The sequence below is a fragment of the Portunus trituberculatus genome, chromosome 50 (genome assembly GCF_017591435.1).
Source record: "Portunus trituberculatus isolate SZX2019 chromosome 50, ASM1759143v1, whole genome shotgun sequence".
NCBI classification, from domain to species: Eukaryota; Metazoa; Arthropoda; class Malacostraca; order Decapoda; family Portunidae; genus Portunus; species Portunus trituberculatus.
In genome coordinates this window covers 7,472,674-7,486,499 of record NC_059304.1, presented here as the reverse complement: position 1 = coordinate 7,486,499, position 13,826 = coordinate 7,472,674, and the positions used below count along the sequence as shown (strand labels likewise).

The following is a 13,826-nucleotide window of genomic DNA, read 5'->3' as shown; positions in this document are numbered from 1 at the left end:
AACCATTTCCCCTATAGAAATCAATCTAAAATAGATTAATCAGTTCCTAGACCTCAGGAGTGCATTTGAGAGAGTGATTTGGCACACAACAGGTGGTCCCTGCAGCACGTATGTTCAATCAAACGCTTTTGTGCACCTCTCAGCTGGAATAAACAAATGACTGTTGTTGATATAGTAACAGCATATGCTGATCTTCCTAACGATGTTAATCATGCATCACTATCTGTCCTGGAGGTGAGGCACCTCTGTGTTGTAATCAACTTTGATAACAAATATGGGGGCCCAAACAAACAATCTTGCGGAATCTCTTGAGACTTGTCATACCAGCAAAGTATTTTGGAAACACTTTTATCTAGTGTTCCACATTTGTAATAAAGTTCTTATTTTCTCTTTTTCTTGGTTTGGACTGAACAGCAGTTTTATTTTCAAGATGCTTTGCTGGTATGGTTTTCATTATTTCTATTTTAATATGCTTTGGTTTCTTAACATCACTGCCACTATCTCATTTCACTTTCTTGAGGGCCAAGAGGAGAAAAACACACACACACACACACACACACACACACACACACACACACACACACACACACACACACACACACACACCAAAAGAAATATTGCTTACAGCATGGTACCTTGAGAACAACTAATGTTTCATGCGATGCCATGCCATGCTAAAACCAGCAACTCTCCTTGTGGACCAAGACAAAATTTATTAAAGAATTTCATTTGTCAACCAATTTGTCCGAGTACAGGGGCATTCGTGAACCAAGGTTCCACTATATTCACTATGTGAAACAATAAAATACATTGGTCAATGATTTTCTTTATGGTTGTGATCTTAAAGTGTCAAAGGTGTGAGTGAAAATATATCTTCTATCAACAGTCAGTCTGATGCATTCTCCAAAACCATTCGAGGAATAGTTCACCACAGCCTGTATGATATGTTAGATGAAAAAAGAGAAAAAAAAGTCTTACCTGAGGTTGAGGTGCTGCAGGCAGGCTAGCTGGGTAGGCTGGAACTGTGTGATGGACTCCAGTATGCATTTCCACTTTGGCTCCACCATAACCTGTAAAAACTGAGGAAATATTAGAATCACATAGATGATATACTATCAAATATATTGGCCACAATAAATATAACCTGTGTACTAAACAAATGAATTCTCTGCCATTCATCCTCCAGAGATAAAAACACAAAAAGAGATAAGTATAATGATTCTGGCATATGAAAGAACTGAAAGACAGAACTTAGAATAGTTATAAAACCAAGAATTATGAAAGCATTCCTACTAATACATAATATATGAAGACAGTTTTGCATTTTTCTAAAATACTGAAGTATACAGGGGATCCTCGTGATTTGATCATTCGCAGTTTGAATTGTCGCCAATTCAAACTCAGTTAATTAATACCCAATCCTCAAGATTTGACTGACTGACTTGCCAATTCAACATTCATATCTCACATGCCACCCACCCGGTCAAATCCGCCACCAGCCCGCCAGGCGCAAGTGTAAATCGACGCTACCCCGTACGTCACTTAATCTACGTCACTCTCGCCCCAGCTGGATTCCAGGCAGGCCACTCTCCACCGTTCCACCTCCTGCCTCCACGCCACTTGACCATGCCGTGCAAAGCTGCCTCCAGCCCCAGCCCTAAGAAGCACAATTTCCTGCCTTTCAAAGATAAGCTTGAGCTTATAAGAAAGTGTGAGGCAGGTATAGCTCACAGTGTTGTTGCAGTGCAAATGGGTGTCCCTAGATCAACAGTATGAACAATATGGATGAAGAGGGACAAGTACTGCGAGAATGCTGCAGCATGCAAGTGTTTTTATTTCCAAAAATGTACTGTATAGCATCCTAATGTGTTTAATAAAAAAAGTTAGATATAAATGAAGCCTTTAATAGTACTGATTTAGTTTAAGTTAGTGTTTTTTATAGTTTATAGTGATGTGTTGGGGGGGTCTAGGCTGAAGGTTGGTCCCTATCCCCCTAAGTCTCAAGTATCCTATGGGAAAAATTGCTTCACGATTCAAATAAACACTGATTCAACCTATGGAAAACCGCCCTAACCCCGTTGAATTGCGAGGATCCCCTGTAATACATACTGTAAAAAATAATAAATAAACAGAAAGAGAATGTAAGAATTATACACTCATTATCTTCCAGAACTACATTTTATGAAATGCGTACATTAGGAATTGAAAGTAAGCTAATAAAAAAATGTAAAGGAAAATTTAGAGAGAGAGAGAGAGAGAGAGAGAGAGAGAGAGAGAGAGAGAGAGAGAGAGAGAGAGAGAGAGAGAGAGAGAGAGAGAGAGGAGATGATGATGTCCAAAATAATATCAATAATTTACTTTTGTCAGAAATTTCTTGCTTGTCCTCAGTTTGTTTATTCATAATAATAATAATGATAAAAAAATAAAATAAAATAAAATAAATAAATAAATAAATAGATAAATAAATGAATAAAAAATAAACAAAATAAATAAATCCATGTATAACCAACATTCAGTCCAAGGCATTCAAAATTCTTTAATATATTAAAAATTTTTTGCTAATAATTGAAAGATGATTATATAAAAATTAATGTGGCTTTCATATTATAGCAGCATAAATAATATAAAGCACATTTTAAGTGAGTGAACTCATTAACCAAATGACTTAAAAATGCTGTAAATTTTATGATTAAGTACTGCAGCACAGTTACAACTACTGCTATTAATGGCAACACAAGAATAATCATCCCTTGGTTACCAGAAAGCCCTTAATCTCTTTGTGTTAATAGGAGAGGACCCAAACTGGCAATTTTCAGTGTTCGCTGGCTGGTTTAATTCAGGAGTTGGTCAGCATCGTCTTGTGGTACAGTGCAGTTGTCTATTCACACTATATTATGATGTATCTATTGATTTACCAAGCATTTAGTCTTAACAGTATTTTTCTGTTGTTATTTTACCATGATATTTCTTTATACACTTAACCCTCTGATATCACACTTTGCACTATTGCATATACTTGAAAAAGCTACACATATTTCTATTTCGCACAAGATAATACAGGGGATCCTCGCAATTCGACGGGGTTAGGGCGGTTTTACATCAGTCGAATCGTGAAGCAATTTTTCCCATAAGATACTTAAGAATTAGGGGGGGATAGGGACCAACCTCCAGCCTAGATCCCCTCAAAACATCACTATAACCTCTAGAAAACACTAACTTAGACTAAATCAGTACTATTAAAGGCTTAATTTATATCTAACTTTTTTTTATTACACATTAGGATGCTGTACAGTACATTTTTGGAAATAAAAACACCTGCAGCAATCTCGCAGTACTTGTCCCTGTTCTTCCAAACTGTTAATACTGTTGATCTAGGGACACTTATTTACGCTGCAACGACACTGTGAGCTATACCTGCCTCACACTTTCTTATAAGTTCAAGCTTATCTTTGAAAGGCAGGAAATTGTGCTTCTTAGGGCTGGGGCTGGAGGTGGTTTTCCATCGTCTTGAGTCAGATGAATCAAAAATTTTAGTCCAATTGAGATCTATGGATTCTAATTAACACTTTTATAATAAATTTATTTTTTTGTTAATTGGAATCATGTTATAATCTCAAATCAATAGAATCTTGATAAGTGAATGTAAACACATTTGTAAATACAGGCAAACTCCGTTTAACGAATGTTCAAACAACAAAATTTTGCTACAACGAAACACCAAACTCGCTTTAACGAAGTTTCATTCAGGTAATTTTTTCCAAGTTTGAAAGCACCGCCATATCACACAAGCCGACAGGCTTTTAAATACACCAGCGCCTCTGGTGGACAACATGCGCACCACTCACTCACCCTATTCAAAACAATAACAGCATCGGCAGCAGCTCGTCTTCTCTCGCTCAACTTACCACCAAAACGCCCTGCAATGTTGCCTAGCATTACTAAGAAGACCAGGAAGTCTCTTACTCTCGAAGTGAAGCTGGATATTATTCACAGACACGAGAGGCAAGAAAACTAATAGCATTGCTGGCCACCATCTTGACTCCATCTACTGTCTCTACTATTTTCAAGTCAGCAGACTCTGTTAAGAAGGCTGGTGAGACCGTATCTTCTTTGCAAGCTAAAAGAACCACCTGAACTCGGGACTCTACAAAGGATAAAATGGAAAGCCTTGTGGAAATGTACATAAGTTTTGTATGTGATACAATGATGTGCCCTTTGTTTACATTCCACAGGTTGCTGATTATTGTCTTTCCTACTCCACTCTTCCTCCCTTCACAAATTTAAGATCATCAACATTATAATGACTTAAATTAAACTGCCTAAATGTTTAACTTCATAATTTTTACTTTCATTAACTCTTTCACTGTACTATGATGCACTCTTGCTTTGTTTACTCTCAATGGAAGTTCAAGTCAGGGGTTAAACTTGTTATAATCAGTTCAATTAACAAAGAGTTTTTTAAGTACGTAACCCCTTCGTTAAGCAGGGGTTGCCTGTATATATTTTTGTCCTAGCCTAGCAGTGAAAAGTAGTTCAGTTGTTTGTTTACATTTCTCTGGCACTGCGACATTTCAAGGCTTCTTTTCCAAGGAACAACTGGCCAAGATGAGCAGCTCTGTTGTTTATGAGTGGACAAAGCTGTCTGAAGAGTTTCTCATAGGGAGCATTAAAGGCCAAAAATAGCAACAGCTTGCTGGAGTGAAGGGGCCACCATGTTTATTTACAGTTGACAAATGCGACAAAGCTGGAAGTGAGCTTGTGTGATGACCAGCGTCGCCAAAAGTTGACAGTTTTCAGAAAGTTGACAGAAAAACTTCACGGAAAAGTGGTAGTGTGGCGCCGCCTGCGATGCACAGGGTAGCATCAGTTTACACTTTTGCCTGGCAGGTTTGCGGCGAATTTGGAGTGCCGGCATATTTGACCAGGTGGGTGGCGCACGAGATATAAATGTCAAATTGGCGAGTCAGTCGGTCGAACCTTGAGGATTGGGTATTAATTAACTGAGTTTGTATTGGCGATAATTCGAACTGCGAATGGTCGAATCACAAGGATCCCCTGTACTGTTATTGTGTGCCTGTCATTCAAAAACCTTCCAGGTTATGATATCCCACGATAGTTGATATATATACTTACTCTATATACTTTTGTTGAGAAATAGTTCTTTACATATTTCTCCAATCTACCAATCCACCTTAGCTCCTAATCATCCACAATGGGTACTGTATTTGATGGCATATAGGTTGCACCTGTTTCCAGTACTTTTACCTACCCTAATTGTATGCATAATTATTTTATTGCTGGTATTATTATTATTATTATTACCAGTATTATCACTTTAAAAATTAATTATCATAAAAAAATGAAAGAAATTTAATCTATGAAGCTGTAATGCAAGTTTTTACTGTAAATATCAGCTGATTGCCACTGGCTCAATGTAATCTACCAGTGAAAAGTAATACCAAGTTCATAATCATAAAACACATCAACACCATCACCATCATGGCAGCAGAAGGAAATATACTTTTATTGAAAAAATAGTTCTTCACATATTTCCCTAACCTACTCATCCACCTTAGCTCCTAATCATTCACAATGAAGTACCATATTTGATAGCAAATAGGTTGCATCTTTTTCTGGTACTTTTACCAAGGAACATGGCAAAAGAGCAGCAGCAAGGGGTTTGGGCCACCATCTACAGAAAAATGGTAAGTGTCTGGCAACAGCAAGAAGCATTCTATTCACTTTATCATGAATGCTCTTTTTATGTTATGATTCTTGATTTGGTAATTTTTTTCATAATGCATTATTCATTCATTTCTATACTAATATGATATAAAAACTGGGCAAAAAGTGACACAAAATGACAGCTTGGAGGCCCCAGTATTAATCTGAATTATTACCATAGGTTCTTAACTTTGACTATTACACAGTGATAAATGCATCAATTAGGCACGATAGCAGAGGGTTGAGTGTAGTTACTTGAACATACAAAGAGGAAAATATAATTGCCTGGTGTACCAAACTCTTTAATTTCTCAAGACTTTACCTTAACACATTTAATTTCCACCTCTGCAGAGGTTAATGATTCACAAGGAAAGTGTACAGCTTTTTTTTTTTTTTTAAGAGGAATAGAATATTTGCGGTCCAAAACAAAATAGCCCTACGGTGCTGCAGTACTTTCATTACTGTGTATCTAAGCCGTGTCTTGTCATAGCCTGAACATGGTATGCCTTTAGAGTAAAAATAATTCATCAGGATGGCCACTGTCCATTAGCCGAGTCTCTGTTAGGTCTCTCAGATACCGAACATGCCTATGCAGAACAAATCGGTTGGTAATAGACAATCTCATTATCAGACTTTGATTTTAAGTTATGAAAATAAACTCATTTATACATTTGTTCATGGTTTCTTGTAGTCTTCTTCCTAGCCTAGACGGAAAGAAAATATCATACTACTAACTTTTGAGTTATCAATTGAGTAACAAGGCAAGTTTTGTCCCACGGATAGAGATGGTATATATATAAAACATGGTTATAACCTTAATTTCATCATCGAGGCATTTATGCCATAGGTACGTGTTTAAAATACTTATCGAATTTGATGGCATATAGGATGCACCTTTTCCCCAAAATTTTGGCTCTAAAAATCTTCCTGCATTTAACATGTGAAGTGAGACTTTGCATAGGCCTTTCTTCTTTCTGATGCTCACTAACCTAGCTGATGATAAGTACCTCTACATACCCTAACTGCATGCATCATTATTATTGTTGGTATTGTTATTATTACTTAAAAAAATAATTTTCATAAAATGAAAGCAATCTAACCTGTGAGGCTGTGATGCATGGCTATAAATATCAGTTGCTTGGTTGGAACCCTGACTCAATGCCATTTGATGGTGATGAGTAACAGCAAATTGATGATCATAAAGTTGATTGTGAGAAAAAAATAAAAAAATAAAAAAATAAAAAAATAAAATAAAAAATAAAATTGTTTGTGAAAAAGGAAAAAATAAATAAACTACCCACAACAAAAGAGGAAACAACATGAGAGGGGACCGTTGCAAAGGCTATCCTCTGACTCTACATCCAATCCAATCATTACAAAACACAGCAACATCCACACGGTTACAGCAGGAGGAGGAAAAAGATCCAGCTACACAATCTTGTACCAACAACAAGTAGTATATTATGTTTAAAATACTTATCGAATTTGATGGCATATAGGATGCACCTTTTTCCCAAAATTTTGGCTCTAAAAATCTTCCTGCATTTAACATGTGAAGTGAGACTTTGCATAGGCCTTTCTTCTTTCTGATGCTCACTAACCTAGCTGATTATAAGTACCTCTACATACCCTAACTGCATGCATCATTATTATTGTTGGTATTGTTATTATTACCAGTATTATTACTTAAAAAAATAATTTTCATAAAATGAAAGCAATCTAACCTGTGAGGCTGTGATGCATGGCTATAAATATCAGTTGCTTGGTTGGAACCCTGACTCAATGCCATTTGATGGTGATGAGTAACAGCAAATTGATGATCATAAAGTTGATTGTGAGAAAAAAAAAAAAATAATAATAAAATAAAATAAAATAAAATAAAATAAAATAAAAAATAAAATTGTTTGTGAAAAAGGAAAAAATAAATAAACTACCCACAACAAAAGAGGAAACAACATGAGAGGGGACCGTTGCAAAGGCTATCCTCTGACTCTACATCCAATCCAATCATTACAAAACACAGCAACATCCACACGGTTACAGCAGGAGGAGGAAAAAGATCCAGCTACACAATCTTGTACCAACAACAAGTAGTATATTATGTCAAGGAGCATGGCAATAAAGTAGCAGCAAGGGCTTTAAGGCCATTGCCTACAGAAAAATTATACATGTCTGGTAACAGCAAGACCAAATTCAGTGCACAAGGAAAGGTAAACATAACATTCATTGCCTAGCCCCACATTGGCCAGAACTTGAAGATGACATTACTTGGTTTTTAGGTTGGGTTTTGTTTAGTGTCTGTTGTGGGCCACAGTGTAACAGATACAGCCAGAAGTGTAGCGTTGGCAATGCTCCTTGATGTAAACAATCCAACAGCTGGGCCACCATGACCACTCGCCATCCCCCACCACCGGCTGGCTATCAAATATGTGATTGTGTTGATTTCATACACCTTTTGCATTTCACATTACTTCATGTAATGCTCTCGCACCTTAAAACCCCAATATCCCATAGATTCCCTAAGATTGTTGGGTATGAGAGGTAGGAATGGGTTGGAGTTTAAAAAAACAATCATAACTTGAAAAATATTCGTGTGTCAGAAATGACATTTCACTACATTTCTCACTAAAAAAAAAACACGAGCCACCTACCAAATTCATAGTTGGATGAAACTATGAATTGATAATTTTTTCTGCTTGTATAATGTGCAGCTAGACTGCTTTCAACAGTATATGCTCAAATACACTAAAACTTTTTTATTTTCTGAATTTGACTTGCTGAAACAGAGGTGCTTCTTATATGACCGTGTGTCCTACATGCCATCAAATACAGTAAGGTATTCTAATATACCAGTATGTGATGGTAGAATATACAAAAATATATGATGTGTGCAGTTGATCACATTTTTCTGTGAAATATTATAATGTCTGGTGAATCTGGCACCCGCAAAGAGTTTGGATCCTTTCCTATGAAAGTGTTTCCAGTGATTGGGCAATTCTTATTTATTTATTCTATTATTATTAAATTTTTTATTCTTATCAATTTATTTTGTGTGCATGTGCATGCATGTGCACATGCACACTTAACAATAATAACAACAAAATATGATATATATATATATATATATATATATATATATATATATATATATATATATATATATATATATATACACACACACACACACACACACACACACACACACAGTGGAGACTCAATACTCAAATTTAATTCGTTCCAAATGGCTGTTCGAGCATTAAAAACTTCGACTATTGATACCTATAAATAAGTAATTTGTTCCAGCCATTGCCAAACCCAAGTTTAAAAAAAAGTAGCGGTTTAATTTTGCAGTCACCGCTAGCACTGACACACAAGCAGGATTAGCCTGTCTTTGATGGGCTTGTGTCCTGGCAAACACTTATTTTCCTTTGCTATATAGGTCCTGTTCGGTATTTTTTTTTTCTTTTTTTTTTTTAACAGGCCAGTTTCATCACAATTAAAGATCTGTTGTGGGTTTAGGCACTCCTCATCCACAAATTTCTTAAATTAAGGCACAAATTTCTCAGTCAGCAATTGCAAGATGCAGCAGCCTAGCCTTCACACAAATCATGCCACATCAGCTCTTTTAATGAGCTTACTTCTTCAGTATTGTAGCTACTGTAGATTTAGCCATACAGTACTCAGCTGGAAGATAGGTTATTCTCCCTCCTTTCTCGTACAGTAATATCTCATTAAGTCGGACTGCAAATACTCGGATTTCGTACATACCCGAACGAATTTGGCCAAAAAAAAATATTTATATCTAAAATTCATAAAATAAAGAGGGAATTTATATGTAAATGTTAAGTAGAACATCTTGTTTTCACTTAAGACACATTAAAAAACCATAAAACAAACTATAGGAAACGTATAACAGCCAAAATAATTTTTTGAAATAATAGTTTTTTTATGGGGGGAACCGTAAAAAAGACGCCACAACTCGCTCTCGAGTTCGGACTTTGGTTTGTTTACATCCAGTCATCCACTCGCCACCATAACACTCACTGGCTCCTGCAATCTCTACTGGAATTCGTCTCAGAAAGTGATGATAATAGGGAAAGCACAACTGGCTCCTGCAATCTCTACTGGAATTTGTCTCAGAAAGTGATGATAATAGGGAAAGCACCCAAAGAAAGCAGGGTTAGAAAGAAAACAAGTGCAGTATGGGAGATCGGAAAAACTTGAGGAAGATGTAATGAAGTGGCATTGCCAACAGGTGTGCGTTGGGGTTGCTGTTCGATGGATTGAGATTAAGAATGATGCAAAAAGGTTAAGTACACCTTCTACTGCAACTAATTGCAGAAGAGGGTGTAAAATAAATGACAGTGAAGTAAGGTACAAAAAAAAAAAATAAATAAATAAATAAATAAATAAAAAAGTGGTAAAAAATGGTAAAAATGGGTCATTATCGCATATAGTCGGACAAATACCTTACTCGGACTGGTTTTTCCCCCATAAGGTCCGACTAATTGAGCTTTTACTGTATTTATCAATAATCTCCTTTTTCTTTTCGATGGTTGTCATTACATTCTGTCTTGTAGGCTTATTTTCACCACTAACAAGGCTCTTTAGTGCCCTTGTAATCTTCTAAAACAAAAAATCCAGAGAGAAAGCACAGGACAATGTTATTCTTACGACCGCAGAGGATCAACAGGTTGCAGTGGCCAGCCGGTGAGGCGTGTGGGGCGGCAGGAAGAAAAAGAATCTTTGTTTACAGCCACGTAGACGGATGTTCGACTAACAGGTATTTTTTCAAGTATTGTCAAACTTTTGCATTCGAGTATTGAAAAGTTTGACTATTTAGACGTTCAAGTATTGAGTCTCCACGGTATATATATATATATATATATATATATATATATATATATATATATATATATATATATATATATATATATATACAGGTATCTCGATTTACACGATAGATGCGTTCCAAGAGGCATCGTGTATTTCAAAATTCGCATAAAACAAACTTGTAATTCTCATAAGAAACCATAGATAATAGGGGAAATGCGGGATGTGGTCCAAAAAAATTTTGTACAAAATACTCTATTTATTTGGCTAAAGGCTAAATTAACATATTTTTATTATTTACCATTCTAAATACTAGAAGTGTATTTAAAGTAAAGGGAAAAGCAAGAAATAATAAATGATAGCAAGGAATAATGAGAAAGCAAAAAATAATACGAGAAAACAACAAAACAAAGAATACGTAAACATAACACTCACTGCATCACTGGCGATCAGTTTAAAAATGGGGTTGGGCCTAATCATGTATAAGCAAACCGATCGCGGAAATTTAATTAATTATAATATTTTTTCAGTTGCGTATTAACAAAAACACGTAAACTAAACATGCGTAAATCAAGAGTTAGCTGTACACACACACACACACACACACACACACACACACACACACACACACACACACACACACACACAAAGCTTGAAATAAAAGAATTAATGAAGGAACTGGATGAAGAGAAGGCAATGGGACCAGATGAAGATGAAAGAATGTAGGGAAGAACTAGCAAGTCCTATATACATCATAAAATGCTCAATAGAAAATGGAACAGTACTAGTAGAATGGAAAAGAGCTGAGGTGGTTCCCATATATAAGAGTGGAAGGAAGGAAGAACCTTTAAATTACAGACCGGTATCACTAACTAGTGTAATATGCAAGATGTGTGAAAGAATAATAAAGAAACAATGGATCGAGTTCCTTGAAGACAACAAATTAATATCAAATAGCCAATTTGGTTTTAGGAAAAGACGGTCGTGTGTAACTAATTTATTGAGTTTCTTTTCTAGAATAGTCGATAGAGTACAAGAGAGAGAGGGATGGGTTGACTGTATTTATTTGGATTTAAAAAAGGCGTTTGACAAAGTGCCACATGCAAGATTACTATGGAAGTTAGAGGAGAAGGGTGGCTTGAAAGGAAGCACATTGAGATGGATAGAAAATTATTTGTGGGGGAGAGAAATAAGGACGGTAGTTAAAGATATGAAGTCCAAGTGGAGAGCAATAGAAAGCGGAGTGCCACAGGGGTCAGTATTGGCACCAATACTTTTCCTCATTTATATAGGAAGATAATGAGGCATCTATCAGCTCACAACCTTCTCTCTGATTGCCAGTATGGTTTCCGTAAAGGCAGATCTACTGGTGATCTTCTTACTTTCCTAACTGAATCTTGGTCATCCTCTTTTAGGGACTTCGGTGAAACCTTTGCTGTCGGCCTTGACATATCGAAAGCCTTCGATAGAGTCTGGCACAAATCTTTAATTTCTAAACTACCCTCCTACGGATTCTATCCTTCTCTCTGTACCTTCATCTCCAGTTTCCTTTCCGATCGTTCTATTGCTGCTGTAGTAGACGGTCACTGTTCTTCCCTAAAACTATCAACAGTGGTGTTCCACAGGGTTCTGTCCTATCACCCACTCTCTTTCTATTATTCATCAATGATCTCCTAAATCTGACTCAATGCCCTATCCACTCCTATGCTGATGATACCACCTGCATTATTCAACAGCGTTCAACAGACGCCCAACCCAACAACAATTAAATGACTCAAGGCGAGATGCTATAGGACGCCTAACTTCTGATCTTTCACTTGTTTCTGATTGGGGCAGAGAAAACCTGGTTTTGTTCAATGCCTCAAAAACTCAATTTCTACAACTATCTACTCGACATAACCTTCCAGACAACTATCCTCTCTTCTTCAATAACACTCAACTTCCCTCTCCTCTACATTAAACACACTCGGTCTATCCTTCACTAAAAATCTAAACTGGAAATTTCACATCTCTACTCTTGCTAAATCAGCTTCCAAGAAGTTAGGTGTCCTATGGCGTCTTCGTCCATTTTCTCTCCTCCCAGCTGCTTGCTCTGTACAAGGGCCTTATCCGCCCGTGTATGGAGTATGGCTCTCATGTCTGGGGGATCCACACACAGCTTTACTAAACAAGGTGGAATCTAAAGCTTTTCGTCTTATCAACTCTTCTCCTCTAACTGACTGTCTTGATTCTTTAAGTCACCGCCGCAATGTTGCATCTTTATCTGTCTTCTACCGCTGTTTTCATGCTGTCTGCTCTTCTGAACTTGCTAACTGCATGCCTTCCCCTCCTGCGGCCTCGCTGCACAAGACTCTCTACTTCTTCTCATCCCTATTCTGTCCATCTTCCTAATGCAAGAGTTAACCAGTATCTTCACTCCTTCATTCCCTACACTGGTAAACTCTGGAACTCTCTACCTGTGTCTGTATTTCCACCTGCCTATGACTTAAACTCTTTCAAAGAGGAGTGTCAAGACACCTCTTACGTTAACTGGACCCTCCTTTTAGATTTTTTGTTTTCTCTTTCTACTTTCTTCTTAACAGGGCCTGGCAACCAGCGGGATTTTTTTTTTTCCAACACTTTGTTTGCCCTTGGCCAGTGCCCTTGTAATGTAAAAAAAAAAAAAAAAAAAAAATATTAACGACATGCCAGAAGGAGTGAACAGCTACATAAATCTGTTTGCAGATGATACGAAACTGTGCAGAGTTATAAAGCAAAAAGAGGATTGTGAAATACTGCAAGAAGACCTAAATAAGATATGGGAATGGAGCAAAAAGTGGGAAATGGAATTCAATGTGAACAAAAGCCATGTCATGGAAATGGGAAAGAGTGAAAGACGACCCGTGGGAATCTATAAGATGGGAGATGGAGTAGAACTGGAGAAAGTAAAAAGGTAAAGGACTTAGGAGTGACGATGGAAGAAAACAATCAACCAGTAAGCCATATTGATAGAATTTTTAGAGAAACATATAATTTGCTAAGGAATATTGGAGTAGCATTTCACTACATGGACAAAGAAATGATGAAGAAATTGATAAGTACTATAATAAGACCCAGATTGGAATATGCAGGAGTAGTGTGGACCCCTCATAAAAAGAAACACATAAGGAAATTGGAGAGACTACAAAAAATGGCTACAAGAATGGTTACACAATTTGAAGGGATGACATATGAGGAGAGACTAAAGGCTATGGATCTACCAACCCTGGAACAAAGAAGGGAGAGGTGAG

At 36.8% G+C, this 13,826-nt stretch overlaps 1 protein-coding gene across 16 annotated transcripts in view; it reads right to left on the bottom strand.

Annotated features, from left to right (window-relative positions):
• Nucleotides 1–13,826, bottom strand: part of LOC123499623 (paired amphipathic helix protein Sin3a-like) — a 94,127-nt gene that overhangs the window by 47,817 nt on the left and 32,484 nt on the right. For 14 of the 16 annotated variants that reach the window (XM_045247916.1, XM_045247923.1, XM_045247919.1 and 11 more), the window contains one exon: nt 979–1,079. In XM_045247916.1, coding sequence (XP_045103851.1) covers nt 979–1,079 — 101 coding nt within the window. The remainder of the gene's footprint in view (nt 1–978; nt 1,080–13,826) is intronic. The other 2 variants (XM_045247921.1, XM_045247928.1) reach the window with 1 other exon arrangement.